We start from the raw sequence: 15,352 nt of genomic DNA, 5'->3' as shown, positions 1-15,352 counted from the left end.
TAGTTGCAAAGTTGTGAGGCTGATTGGCAATGTAGAGCCAAAGGGGGATACACAACCAGAAAAGAGAAATAGCTCCCTGAGGAATTTCTAGGCTGGCCTCATTGACAGCCAGGCTGCACCAGTCTTCATTTAATTACCTTTTACACAGAGCTTCAAGCTGCTCTTCAAACGAATTATAAGTCTCAATATCTCTTTTCTAGTTGGACTAAAATAATATCTATTCCTAATATCTTGTCTCCTGAGAACAGTGAGTAGATTTTTGGAAAGAAAATATAACAGCATAATAAAAGAGAGGTAATTTCAGGTGCCATTGGCTGTGGGACTTCCCCAGCTGGAAAACTGCACATAGTCCCTTGAATTTAATAGACATTGGAGGTGTCAGTAACAAATTAAAAAAAATTATCCAAGTTCTTTCTCCAGCTCATTTTGTCCTCTTTAACAACCCTGTTCCACATAGCTTGCCACCATTACAAGCATGCAGGAACAAGATCTAAATGCCTGGAGGAAAATAGGAAGCACTTGTTAAAAAAAAAAAGTCCATAGATAACTGCTAAATTGGAGTACAAGATCATTAGTATTCTCTAATAATTAAAACTAATCTTCTGACTTACTAGTAGAAATGTATTTTAAGATGGGACTGGAATTAAAATGAGACAGCAATTATCTGTTTCAACTCAGAAAATACACTTCAGATGGGATTGTAGTCATGGAAAACTGTGAAGACAACTCAAAGTTTATTGGATAAATGATATATTGAAGTTTGCGGGGTTTGCAAAATAAAGTGTACTAAGAAAAAAATAGATCACTGTATAATTTGGTGAAGTCTGTATTTATTTAGTTTATTGTTATTATAAATAGTCATAAATTGTAATCCCAGATTCAAGTAGCCATGAATGAAGTTCCATCACTTGAAAATACACAACACAGTCCTCTTCCCATTTATAGTTCCCTAACATATGTTGGAAATAATCCCATGCCACCAGTGCACTATCCATGGAATTTAGGGCTCTTTTACCTTGGGTAGAATTTGGGTTTTTAAATTTTGAACACTGATTGTACCTCAGATTTAGATAGAAAACAGTAATGCACTCCTCATTGATCAATTGGATCAAATTATAGTGTAAACCCAGAAGGAATAATCTACTTTAAATTGACATTGATTTGGCAGAAATACATTTTCTTTTCTTTGTGGTTCCTTTAGCATTGCAGATGAAGAGAAGGATGTGCAAATAAAGAGATCTGTTTTGCCATCTGCAGTTTAACTTCTTCCTGCCAATGCCACATGCAGCTTAAAGATGTTTATTAACTTTTGAAAGAATTTTGGAGGGACCTATCAACATCTGAAATATTCTTCTGAGAAGAAAAAAAAAAATATATTCATTTTTAATTTGGCATGTTTCAAAATGCTAGGAAATACTATACTCCCTTTGTGTTCCAGAAGAAAGCCAGTACATGTTATCTGGTTCCCCGTGACAGCCTAGTGGAACCTCTTGAACTTTCTAATGCAAAGAAAGGTAATTTGTTAGAATTTGTGTATTCTGTTACTGATGGTAACTACATCCTTCCATTTTTAATGTCCTGGATGCTCCCTGAAGAAGGCCTATTTGGTGTTATTTACCTCTCAAAACCTGTCAAGGCTTGAGTCTGTACTTCTTTCTGGAAAGAAAACAGCTTGCTGGAAATTTCCCAGTGAAACTGTTCTTGATACAGAGCTATTTTTGACTGATATTTTTTTTCTTGAAAATGCCTGCTTTCTGTGGAGAATTCTGGTGGTTACTTAAAGATTTCAGCTGAAATTTCTGTCAATCATGTACAGTTTCATAGGCCAAAACTTGAAAATTTATGTGAGGAATATCTCAAACCAGCTGTAGTGGTGAGCACAGGGGAGGCTTCCACATTTTTTATGAGGTGGGATGCTTTTAAAAAAGTATCTCCCTGTGCTACTAGTATTATGCCTAGAAAGCCTGATGTAAGCAGAACTACCTGTGGTCTTTCACACATTAAATACATTTGTCGTCTTTGTTGCTGTTTATTTTTAATGTTAAGATAGATTGGTCATCAAATTTAAATAACATAAAGGCTTCTTCAACTCTGCCACCTCCAAATAGAAACTGCTGATGTGTCATTTGAAGTAGAAATAGGTTCTGTTTGCAGTAATTGCATCTGGTATCCATCAGTGTGTTTCTGAAGTAACATCAAGGTGGGGAATGGCTGAGGTTATTGAGCTGCTTCTGGAAGTCTCAATCCCCTCAAGCAGCACTAAGAGGCAGCTGCCATCTGTCACTCGTGGCACAAGTGGGTAGAGAGGCAAAGCTGCAGCTACAACACAGTAGGACCCATAATTATTTCCTCTCCAACCTGAAAGTCCTTCCCTCTGTGCCACCATCCAGAAATGTCTCCTCTTATTTTGCCTGATTTGAAGGAGGTGAATTGCCTGAGCATTTTGAGGGTACTGTGTATGCACATGTACCTGTGTAACAGAACTGCTGATTGATGCCTTATTTTAGCTCTGTGGGTAAAACTTTGCATCTTGTGCTTTCTGTAAAGGTTTTTATGGATTATTCAAGAATCAGAGAAAAACTCATATTGTTTTAAATGGGTGGTCAAAATCACCATGAGTTATTTTACAGACTTCTCAGTCATGTAAGAGTGTCTATGGAAAGAAGGGACTTGTATGTGATTTGTGAATAGACTAAGCATCTGTGAAACTCATTTAGGATACAACATAAAAAGAGTTTATTAGAATGTGAATCTTTACTTTACCTGAGGAAACATTATGAAACACTCCCCAGTTATTCAGTTAAAGGTTTGTTTGCAATAACATGTGGCATTATATCCCCCTTAGCAAAAGAATGTTTTCACATTATTGAAGAAAAGCATAATCAGAAGCCATGTTTAAAAGATACATCACCATCTTATGTCTTCTCTTTTATGAAATTCATGATTCCTCTTCATTATGTGCTAGGACTCAACCATAGGTTCAACATTAGAAAGACTAACATGTCCCTAATCTAAAAATGGGATGGATTTTGTTCCACTGCTTATTTTGAGTAATACCTTATTTTGCAACCATCAGTGTAGAACTTCACTGGGGCTGGACCCACATTTCTTATGTTTTACTGCAAGTAATTCCCTTCACAGTAGCTGTTCTGTGCTTTCTTTTATATTTTTCCCTCAAATTGATTTTCCTTTCACATGCATTGTATGAAAAGAGGAGCAGAGAAGGGTGCTGTGTAACAGCATAAAGCAGCAGGGTCAGCTCTCAGCTTCCCTGGGTATTCTCATCCAGCCTCCAATGAATTGCACCAAGGATGCTCTCTGAGATAGATGTGATGTGTTTCTGATATCTTAGTGGCAAGTATTTCAGAAGAAATAATAATAAAAAAAAAGTTTAAGAATAATTAGGTTTAATGATTTGTTGCTGGTATTTAAGATGCATTTTTAAATTATCTGTGCTCAGGAGAATGCCCTAAAATACTTCAATGAATTCTAAGCTGTCAGCTCTTACCAGTGGGGTATGTTTATTTCTAACTCTTTAATTTTTGCATTTCAGAGGAAAATGTAAAAAAACAAACCTACAGAATGAGATGCAAGAGTTGTTTTCCCCAGTGTTGATCTGATTTATAGAATTCCTGATACCTGCCAGCCTGAGTGTATGTCCCTTTCCTACTCTCCTCTTGTCCAGACCCTTGGAGTAGTGCAGTTTTCACAGACCATTTTTATTCCATCTCTAATTTGGGTACTGGCTCTGTGTTGAAGAGACCTTGGTGACCCACTAATACCAGAAAATGTTGGTAAAGCACCAGAGATGATGCAGCATTACAAAGCATTGTCCAGCTGTTCAAATTACTGTGGTGTCCAGCTGATGTAGGACATGAGCTGCAGGATCATCTTGCATGTGAAAATATTAAATTTGAAAATTACTGAGAAGTAGTTCACAAAACTTTCTATGCCATGTTAACTCCATTCTTTTCCTGTGGTTAAGAGGCTTCTCAACATTAAAGGTCTTCCTCAAATTTTCCACTGAGCTCTTACAATGCCCTATCATCAAGAGGTTCTCATCCAGTCAGGAGTTTTTTGACCTCCAGGAAATATCTATAAATTCTTCCTTATTTCTGTTTTCTGTTTGGAATTGTTCCTCTACAGTTGGACTCCCAGGGACTTTGTTTTAGCTCCAGACTCAACTCCCCATGATGAGAGGGAGGGAAGGGCTTATTTCTGCATTTCAGGCTTTTGATTCTAGTCTGATTATTGAGAGAAATGGCTGATAATGAGTCTATCTATGTCCACTATAAAACCAATACCATTCTGAGAGCTTCTTTCTTCCCTGGCAAAGAAAGAGGAGGGAAAAAAAAAAAAATCAGAAGCAGGCAAGGAATTTGGCTGGTATGCCAGGAAGAATTCTCAAGCAAAAGTAATTAAGCTCATATATAACTCTTTCCAGACTTTAGTGTTTCAAGGAGTCATTTTTCATCTACTGAGTGGTACTGTCATAGCACCAGAGATTTAACTTTTACATATTTTCATTATGTAGTCTTGGGCAGCTCTTGCTGATAACAGTAATTTGAAGTGTCAGTGCAGCTGATGAAATCAGATGGGCCATGAAGCTGTTTGAAAGCTGTCACTGGGATGCATTAAGTATTTTTTTATTTTGCAGTTGCCTCATAAAAATTTAAAAACAACGCAAAATAATGTGTATTCGTTCTTTCAGTAATACAAATTTTTCTGAAAGGTACTCTTTTATTTGTATTATATAGCTTTAGGGGAGAATTACTTACTTTCAGTAATGAAAAATTAAAATCCACAAGAAATTCTGTGGTTTCCTTTGGATTTAAAACTAGGTTTTGGCTGAGTCACAGAATTTTCCAAAAATCTGTCTTTAAGTGTCACAACGGGAGCTGCCATGCATTGAGCACTTTGAAAACCAGACCCTTTTGTAGTTTTTCAGAACTAAAAATTGAGCTGTATGAACTATTTTAAAAATCTGTTTTCCACCTGGTACATTTCCTTTATCATGGATAAAGTCTCTGTGAAGGAAGGCTATAATTGATTAAAAGTATTTTTCCTTTTAATTAAAAGTGATACCGCTGGTGTGCTTCTCCATCACTCTTCCAATTATTCTGGGAACAGCAGGAGACTGTATATTCTTGGAAATCTGGCCCCCAGTATTCATTTCTTTTTGATTCTCTGCCACTGTTTTCATGGTCCACTCCTAGATGTACACAAGGTAATAGTGGGCAAGAGAAATCCATGTGTCATTTTAAGAAACATGCTCTCAGAGGATAAAAGTTTCCATCTTCCAGTTCGCCCTTAGCCAAGGCTGTAACTTTGCTTTTTTGATGTACATTTTGATCTTACTTAATTCTCCTATAATAATTAGGAGGGAACAGCTTCTTTGTTTCTTAGAGAATGGTCAGAAAGGAAACATTACAAGGTTCTTCAGAGTCCTTGTGGAAATGGGCTCCAAATCAGGTCTCACACAGACCATGCAGACAGGAGAGGGGAGACTCAGACTCCTGTGTTCTTTTAGGGGGTGCTCTCAGTTTACTCCGTGTCTCTGCCTCTCCAACACACCCAGTGTTGCACAGATGTCCTCTGGTTGAGAGGCAGATAACAGAAGTCTTTTTTTATTCCATATTTCCCTTTATTTGCTAACTCTCTCACCAACAGTCTTTAGTTGAAAAATTGCCTGTCCACGAGCTAACATGCTGTTTCAGCTTGATTATCTTCAGAAAATGGCAAGGGCAACACCTGGAGTTTTAAATTGCTTTTCCACACTCCCACTTCTATCTAGGTATTTTGCTATTCAAAAACAAAAACAAAACCAAAAAGTTAGAAGAAGTATAGCTGAGATAAGAGGGTTCAGTAGATGGGATACCTCCTTTTGATGCAGCAGAACTAAGTATAATTCTCTTTCTTTTCTTCGTGTTTCCTGGAAAACCTTCAGCAGCTCTGTAAATCATGATGGCACATTAACTCAAAAATGTGATGGAAAATGTAGGTGCTAGCTAGGCATGCCTTCCACACCTTGCATCCTTTTACCTATGGAGAGAAATTATTGGCATGCAGTGATTGTGTGAGGGAAATCAGAGTCATTTTTGCCCTTTGAGAAGACAACACACAGAACTTTTGTTGCTGCAGCTCAGCCAGGCCCTGTAAGGTCCAGGTGACTTTCAGTCCTTCTTTGATTCTGAGTGATGAGGAAAAGGCAAAGATGACCACATAAATACAGGCTGCTTCTCCTTTTGCATGAACACGAAATAGAAATAGGTATTTAATTTATCCGTAAGTGGTTTCTTACTTGTTATCAAGAAAGGCCTATTGAGATGAAGATATTTAACAAGAATGACCATGGTAATGTTCTTAGTTCAAAAACAAATAGGCAAAATCCATAGGGGAGAAATTCCAAATTTTTGAGAGTATTAGAAACACTGCAGAGGGGAAAAAAAAATAATGAAAATTACTTGACAGAGCACTGCTAAACTACAACAGACTTTAATAACAAATGGACATATCATAAAAAAAAATCAATACTCAGAAACACGTAAATAGAGATGGAGAAGATATATTGGGCCATATTCTGCATCTCCTGCTAGAGTACAATTGTTCACTGCAGTATATCTTTAGTCTAGTGTAGCCTTAAATTGTTCAAGCAAAGGAAATTCCTCTGCTTCCTTTGGGATTGTCTGCCACAGACTTAAGATCTTGCTGTCAAGGGATGTTTCCAGACATTTAACCTAAATTATCCTCATTTTCCAACCATTAGTGCTGAAGTTCCCTCCTTGGTGTTTATAGGTCTCAGAAGGAGCCTGCCATCACAGTCTCTTCAACATTGTTTGCCCCTTACAGAAACAAAAGGGAAGTCTCTGGAAACTGATGGAGAATGAGAGGGCAGGGGAGTTGCCTGTACATCCTGGTTGCTCAAATAGCAGTGTGCACACAGCTACACTTGCACTTTTCTCTGTTCCATGGCTCGTACAGCATCTTTCCAGCAGGGTGAATAAGCTGGAGGGCTGTGTGGGACAATACTGCTTCCAAAAAAACAGTACTAAAGGTATCCCTGCCAAACTGGGATGTGCAGAACCAGAGCACAAAGCAAACAGGTAAAACAGTGACAAGGTAAACAAAGACATGGCTGTTGCTGTCCAAGATTTTCAGGATGCTCTGAGAGATGGGTATCTCTAAGAGATTCTGTAAATCTTAATTTTGTGTAGGAATGCATGATATATTTTGATTAACACCTTCTTGTATGAGAAACAATCAGCAAAACACAGGAGTGGAGAGGCCAAACCTTTGTGGAGTGTGGGTTTATGTTGGAAGAAATATATTACACTACTGATACTCTCCAGACATTCTGTGGGCTTTCAAAATAAAGTATTTTAAAATTCCATCTGTAATTGCTTTCCAGGACCTGCCCCACTTATCCATTATCACACTGTTACTCCGAAGCAGGCCAGTGTCAATGTTTCAATGTTTTGGAGCTTGTTTAATTTCACTGCACCTCAATATTTCCTTGTATTCTGTTAGACAAAGTGTCAGAAGTGTTCCAGTGACGGGTAACAGCACACTCCCAAAATGCAAAATGTTTCCCTTATCTTGAAACCTTCCCTTTAAGAGGCCCTTTTCCCCCCTAGATCCTTTCCCTGACTTTAAATACCTTTAGCTCCATCCCATCACACCAATTTCCTGTGCCTTAGAGTCTTGCTGCCAGATGAGGACGCTGGACAGCGGGATTGGAACCTTCCCCCTCCCTGACTCGGGGAATCGCTCGACGGGGCGACACATTTCTAAGCAAGAATCAACCTTGGAAATGGGAGTCTTTGCAGCATGTGAGCAAGTTCCTCTTCCAGCTCCTTCAGTAAAAGCCAAAACCCTTGAGCGAGAAGTGCCTTCAACAGCTAAGAGCCAGGAGTCTGCGGAAAGCGTAATTAGTCACTCAACGTCTGATCCGGCCATGACTGCCAAGGGTATACGACCTTTTCAAAGTCGCCTTCCCAAACCAGCTTCCTCAGGTAAAATGTCAATTACACTGAAAATCACATTATTTCTGCCTTGGCCTCTGTTTTGATTAGCAGAAATCCTGTAATAATGGCAATTGATAACAGAAATGTTAAATGTGGAGCAGAAGATACTCGTTTTATGAATGCGTAAGGTTAACAAGTTTGTGACCAGAGCCATATGGAAATTTTGTTATGCAAAATGCTTATCTGAGAAAGAAAAATTAGTTTAGTACTTAAAGCCTTTTCTCAAGAAACTACTTGAAGAAGAAAAAACATATGCCAGCCTTGGAAGTTGACTTGAAAAAGAATACGGATGTTCAGCAATATTCAGGATCAGACTGTACAAAGTACAAAGCACAGCCATGTTGTGACATAGAAAAGATAAATTCATAAAGACTTGTTTTTGATCCTGGATTTGAACTAAAGACTCATTTGGCCTCAATGCATAAATTCTGTCCCACTGAATATATGGCCTTGACCTCAAACAAGGCTCTCATTACTTTTCTACATCATACAAACACATTTCTAAATATGAACATAAAATACCTGACTTTCACTTATTAGCTACGTGTGTGTGTAAGCTATAAAACAAGAGCTGACAAAGGTCTAAAAGGACTGGCAATCCATCAAAACTCCAGAAAATAATTTTTCTATTAATAAATAGTCCCATTGAAGTCTGTGCATTTTTTATAAACAAACATGGACTATTTATATAAGTTTTTGGAAGGCTTTGGAGTTATTAATATACATGTTAATAGCATTAAAAATCATGTGGCATTAGCAATGGGAAATTTTCATAGCACAAAAGATACAGTGGAAAGTGCAGTAAAAGTGGTTAGCTTAATGAAGAGGGTATTGTTTTATCTTGACCAAATGCAATTTCAGTCATTTATTGGGGTTATGGTGATTAGCACTTTGTCAGTCCAGTTATTGCTCCTGTAAAAGTTGTATTTAATTTGCATAAATCTGTATGACTCTATAAGAGAGTTTCTGTGTAATTAACATGTAAAGTTAAACATCAAGTTTGAGCTTAGTTTAAGGCCATCAAATATATGTTCTGCTAATGAGCTGACATATATTGAACCTAGGAGAAGAGAAGCCTCTCTTATGCGTCCATAGGATGCACAACAGAAGGTTTCTAATTAAACATCTCAGAACTCAGTTGATTTAGCAATATTCCCAGCGCAGTATTGTAGTGGTGAAACAGACTGCAGACACACATTGTATGTTTTATTGCAGATTCCCCTGCTTGTTTCAAATCAAAGCTAAATAAAAGATCTTTTAATACTTAGTGTTTTTAAAATAAGTGTACTGTTAATTAATGGTACAGCTAAGAATGATTCAGAAGAGAAATCTTAGTTATAGATTATGTGCTACATGCTTGAATGGCCACATGTGTGACCTCAATTCAGCAGTGTGTTATAGACTAGAGCCCATGATTAAACACTGTCATTATAACAAATTGAACAGAAACTGCAAGCACTGAATTGCTTCATAAGAAGTCAGTAGCAGTAAGATTGTTCTGATCTTAATGCTAATATTCACTGCACCAACCTTGTAAGGTTTGTATCTTAATTAAATTGTCATGAAGAGATGTTACAAAAAAGTAGTATACATCAGATGATGGGGTCAGCTCATTCTTTACTAGACTATCTTCATTCAGTTCTTCTCTCCTGCACTTTCTCATCCAAATTACAATTATCACTTTATTTCATATGCACCGTATATCTTCTTTGATGTTCCGATTTTGCACAGTGCAAATATAGCAAATAAAAAAGCTGGCTTTCTGCTAGAAAGATACTTCCAATTATATTTATGTTAAAAGATTGTTCTCTGAGAACATAAAATAGCAGAGCAGATCCTACAATGCCTAGAAGTAGTTACCGAATGTTGTTTCTTTGTTGAAAGGGTATATATTTTATAACTAATGAAGGGATTTAAATTCATGCCTCCCTCTTCTCTTGTTAACTGGAAAAGGATTTGGACGAAATTCTGTCACTTGAGTTAGAACTATTCCAGTAAGTTAGTAAGTTGTTCTTTTGAGCAGTAAAATATTATTTGACATAATGAAAGTATCACAATTTGTCCCCAGTTTTCACTGAATTATAATTGACACACTATCATGAGGATGCTGATGAGACCTAGAATTTAAATAATGTCTCCCTTAATTCAGGAATAATTAACCTTGCAAAGCAAAGTGAACAAGAAGCAAGTTCTGTGACCTCTGCCTCATTAGAGCACACTGAAGAGACTGTGGAAAATAGAAAAGTTCTTCCGCAGTGGACCCCCAAGAAAACTACTAAAACAAAGGTATAAGTTAAATATTGGCATGTCTTGAATGAGATGGGTATTGTGGACAATGTAGAGGTATCAGTGTTTTAATGGCCAGTATTTTAATATGGTGTGAAGAGTAACTCACAATCTAACAGCTGCATTTGCTTCCTTACCCTTCATTAGCTATCTCACTGTTTATCAGTAATAATAATACCTAAAGGTTCTTTTTCCTTCTGGTTAAAAACATGTTTTAATTAAAATCCTCTCATGCACTTTTAGAAAAGGAAATGGAGACCTTTTACCCCATTCTTCTCTTCTAGAAAGTTGATCTTGTTTGCTGTTTGCTGTTTTTCATGTGATTTCATGTTTTTTTCCCCTAGGACTTGGTTACCTTGTCTGTATAAGGCTCTGTGTAGTATGAGAGTTTGAGGGGTGCTATGGAAGTACTGTGAACAGGAAAATACTCTTCAAACAGTTTTTGTGGGGTTTTGGGACTACAGCTGACTTGCAGTCTTTAATGCTGGGCATTCCTGGCTGCATGCAGGTGTCCTCAGCATCAGTTCTCTCTCCACAAGTGTGATTCCTAACAAAGGGATGTCCTTCTGCATCAATTAAAAACTGCAGCATGGGTAGAAAGATGGGGAAATTATTATCCCTCTTAGAGAAACAGAATTAAAACCTTGCTAGAGCCATGATTAGGCAATTGGAGTAGGGATAGCAGGTGCTATTTGTACATGTCATTACCCCAACAGCATCAACCTTAGCTTGCCCCTACCTGGTTTGAGGGGTTTATTGTACTGAGCTGCTGCTCCTGAATGGTTTGAGCCTTCAGGCCTTCCATGATTAGAAGCTGTCCAGAGCTGTTAGTGTTCCTCTTTATTCCCAGAAGAAAATCAATAATACTTCTTCCCAGAAAGAACTGGCCAAGGAATCAGCTGGGGACCTGGGAACTCCAGTACTGTAATATAAGTACCAGGACAAGGGACATGAATTTAGGAAACAATTAGGAAACAGTTAGGATTTGCTGGTGTATTGTCTACTGGCCATCCTAATTGTCTCTAGAATTGCTTGCAGCAAACAAGTTGTGATGATTTTGCATGTTACAAATAGACTGTATTACACATACTCAAGAGCTTCTAAAATAGAATTTGGGGTGGATGAAATGATCCAAAAATGTTGGTAGAATCAAAAAACAGTGTTACAGTGGGGAGGAAAAAAAAGTTAAAATATGGATTGTTTCTGCCAGACTGTCTCAGGGGACGTAGCAGGACAAGAATGGGTTATTTCCCCCATGTCAGACTGATGATTGCTTACTGAAGGAGTTAGACTGGTAATGCAGACTGTCCCAGCTGAACTACCTGTTTATACTGCATATAAACATAGAATGTGCTACTCCCAAAACTATCTTCAGCATTAATTTGATATATTTGCATTATCTGACTTGCTGCCATACCCTTCTTTGTGTAGGACACAGCTCTAAGGGTGTGCACGTACTCAGCGAGCAGCACTGACAGTGAGCCAGAGCCAGAGTACAAAACCAGTTATTTCAGAGCTGCAGAGGAGACCCTTGTGGAGTTAACAACGAACAACAGACAAGGTAATTGAAAATTTGTACATAAAGATGTATGTCCCTCAGCCCCACACTGACTCAGCAGCAGATGGTGTCCTTCACTGAACTTTCTGTCTAGATTTCACTTTCTAACCCCAAATCTTTCTTCAGTCTAATTTTCCATTAACATTTTATTACCTTTCTCTTTTTATTATGTGTAAATGCTTTTTCCCTTCTTCCACAGTTTTTGCTAGTGGGGTCTTGTAGGTTTTATGCATAAATTTCTGCAGTGCAAATAAAAATGATTACATTATTACAAAATTGAAAGGTGAAATAAATATAGCTTTATTTTTTATTATACAGTTGAAATAATGCAGTGGTCAAGGCCACAGTTTCCCAACCTCTGTATCAAGGTGATGTTGGTTATGGTGCCACAGTGAACTCTCTCTCATTTTCCTCACTGTATATATTGCAGCTTTCAAGTAAGAAAGCTTTTAGTGAGAATTGATGGCAATTCGGAATTTACTGAATTCCAGTAGATAAAAATACATTAAGTGAAGTTCTTGAGATAATAGTTTTCTGTGTGTTTAATAACCCGGGAAATTGCTGCCTTGTCTTGAGCACCAGCAGCCTGCCATGCTTGGAGCCACCTTCCAGTGCAGATGTGTGTCCTGGGGGTGGCCAGGGTGGGCTGGCTCTGTCCCTGTCCTTGCAGCCCATGGATCCCCTGCAGGTGGAAAATCCTGGCCAGAGCAAAGTCCTGGCACCAGGCTGAGAGCCCTGGGCAGCCCCAAAGCTGGCCTGGCAGGGATCAGCACCACGGGTGGCTGGATGCTGTGCTCATCAGTGTCTCTAACATTTGGCATTTTCAGAGCTTATCCATCGCTTGTGATTCCATGGGAGAGAGCAGAATAGGAAGCACTGATCATTTATTTACATTACTGCTGCAGCTTTGTGGATTTAATCTGTAGAAAATATTGCAAGTCATTTTAGTCAGCCCATAAACACTTCTATTTACAGATTTTTCTTTTTCCAAACCATATTTTAATGCAATAAATGTGGGATTTTTTAAAGGAGGCAAATAAGCTTTTTTCTTTCCTACATTCATCACAATTTGCAAAAAAAAAATAAAAATTATCATGTGTTATCATTTATTTAAAGCAATTTATCAATTGCTTTAAATGGCAGCAGGTTCCAAGTTTAGTGATATCTAAGCATGACTTGGGGTGACCATTTTACATAGAGTTTCATTAATTTTGTGTATATGCCTCCCTTTTGAGCCAGGAAGAGAATAAAATACATAATTGTGATAGAGACAAATAGAAGATTATGACACATTATTGCAAAAGTATTTCAGCTGTGTTCATTCCTCATAGTCAGGGTTTCTATTCTGTGCTCTCTAAATGCCATTCTCACATGCTATTAACAACCATACTTTATCCCATTCTGTGTTCAAAGGCCTCTGTCTCTTTATGCACACAAGTGATATAACCTCAAAACATCCACATGAGGCTGGGGCAGGGGCTCCAGCAAACCATTCCAGAGAGAATATTTTTATATGAATAGATAATTACATTTATTAGCCAGGTCCCCAAACTCACTGGTTGCACAATTATAATGTTGGAGTGATTTTCATTTTCCATTTATGAGCGAGGAACAGAAAGACCAAGTGCCCAATGCAAAGGCTATTAAAAGTCAATGATAAGACTTTTGTTGATTTAATGGGCTTAGCATAAGATTCCCAGTGCATTGCCCAATGTTACAGAGAAGGTCAGTAGAGTAACAAGGAATATGCCAAATATGCCAGATCCTTCTCTTCCAAGCATGAAAGTGATTCTATTTCTATACCATAAATTGTTTCTACCCTGATGTGATTCTGTTAGAGGAATTGGAGGTAAACCTTCTCCTAAGGCTGTAGGTTATAAGGCAGAGTTGAAGTTTGTGTAACAAGAAGTGTGAGGAAAGAGCTGAATGTTCACATAAACATCTGTCTCCTGTGTGCTTTCATGAAGCTGCAGAAAATCCCCTGGGTTTTATTTTGTTCTTCTGAATGAGTTTTCAGCCTTGGACTTCAGAAACCAGGGCTTTATTCCTGATGTTGTACTACAGCAGGATCTAAACCAAGCACCACTTTCTTACCTTACTGGTGTATTTTTTATGCTGTTATGTGTAAAAAAATGTAGTGAAAAGGAAAGAACTCACAAGCACAGACAAAATGAAGGGTGTGCTAAAGGAGCTTAACACATCTGCCATGTAAGTCTATTAAAAGAGAAAAACAAAACCTTGCTGCAAATATTTAAGTGGGAAGATCCCCCAAATGAACCACCTTGTCTATAATTGGAAAAGAAAGGAAATTAATTCTCTCTGTCTCGTACCATCTCCTCCAGCTCAAACCTTAAGCGTGAGCAGTCCCCTGTATATGCATTGGAGAATTAGAAGGTGGTATTTTTAATGTTTCTATTGCACTCAATTTCAGCTACCTTAAAAAACAATTTAAATACATTTTAAAATGGTGAAATTACATTAAAATCTGACTGTCATAATGAAATTATTTCTTGCATCTCTTGCAGCTGTGCAGGAAAAACAAAGTCAGAGAAGGTCGTTTTTGGGGAACCCAATGTCAATTTTGGATTTATACCAACACAGTCTCTATGGCCATTTTGGAGAGGATGGACCTGAACAATTAGCACATTATAGTTTAATTGAGCAGCTGAGTGGAGCTTCCAGTAAAGAGAGCAAGGGCAAGGAGAACCCAAGTGTGAGTTACTGTAATTTTTATATTACTTCTCATTTTGTTCATTATTATTTTTACTTCCCTTTTGGGTTTTTTTTCCTCAGTGTGTTGATTGACTACTAAAACCAAGCAGACTTGAAAAAAACAACATGACCTGCAGAAGAGTAAAGATCTGAATATATTTTTAGAACAGAATGTTACATTTGAATGCTCACCTGTCACAGAATTAGATTTACAAAATTGACAAGTAGAGACAGGCTAGCGCTTGTACTCCACCATTAGTGAGAAGCTGAAATTTAAAGCTAGCAGGTAAACACAGAATTTATCTCTTAAGGCTGCTCCTTCCTATAATTAGATAGTTTATATAGAACAACATGTATTAAATGACTTAAAACTCTGGAGAAGCATTCCTGAAAATTCAAATGAAATTATGCTATGGAAATCACCTATCTTCTGGTCTCTTTTGAAATCTTGGTGTTTTCTCTGGAATTACAGATTTGATTGTTTTAAACATTATTTTGATGAAGATCAGTCCAGGTCTGATGGGTTGACCTTGATGCTAAACAGAAATATGTTTTCTCCTCTTCAAGTGAATCCACTTCATTTTCTGTGTCTAAAAGTATTGAACTGACATCACACAGTCTCAGCAGCCCTGAAGAGGAACTTTTCAACCTGTTGTTTTCCTCCTCTGCTCTCATGCCTTCCCCTCTCATCATCTCACTCCCTTTCCTGTCTCCTTTGATCTAACAGGCCAGTTTGTTTGAAAGCAGAGACACCAGTCGTGATCCAGTGTAA

General features: G+C 37.8%; 1 protein-coding gene across 2 annotated transcripts in view; it reads left to right on the top strand.

Annotated features, from left to right (window-relative positions):
• The window catches only part of NCKAP5 (NCK associated protein 5), a 347,069-nt gene that overhangs the window by 307,509 nt on the left and 24,208 nt on the right, over nucleotides 1-15,352 (top strand). For both annotated transcript variants that reach the window (XM_033516045.1, XM_033516044.1), the window contains 4 exons: nucleotides 7,698-8,012; nucleotides 10,174-10,310; nucleotides 11,742-11,871; nucleotides 14,394-14,581. In XM_033516045.1, the coding sequence (XP_033371936.1) occupies nucleotides 7,698-8,012; nucleotides 10,174-10,310; nucleotides 11,742-11,871; nucleotides 14,394-14,581 (770 nt within the window). The remainder of the gene's footprint in view (nucleotides 1-7,697; nucleotides 8,013-10,173; nucleotides 10,311-11,741; nucleotides 11,872-14,393; nucleotides 14,582-15,352) is intronic.

Source organism: Parus major, chromosome 7, assembly GCF_001522545.3.
Source record: "Parus major isolate Abel chromosome 7, Parus_major1.1, whole genome shotgun sequence".
Classification (NCBI taxonomy): Eukaryota; Metazoa; Chordata; class Aves; order Passeriformes; family Paridae; genus Parus; species Parus major.
This window is presented reverse-complemented; position numbering and strand designations above follow the sequence as displayed.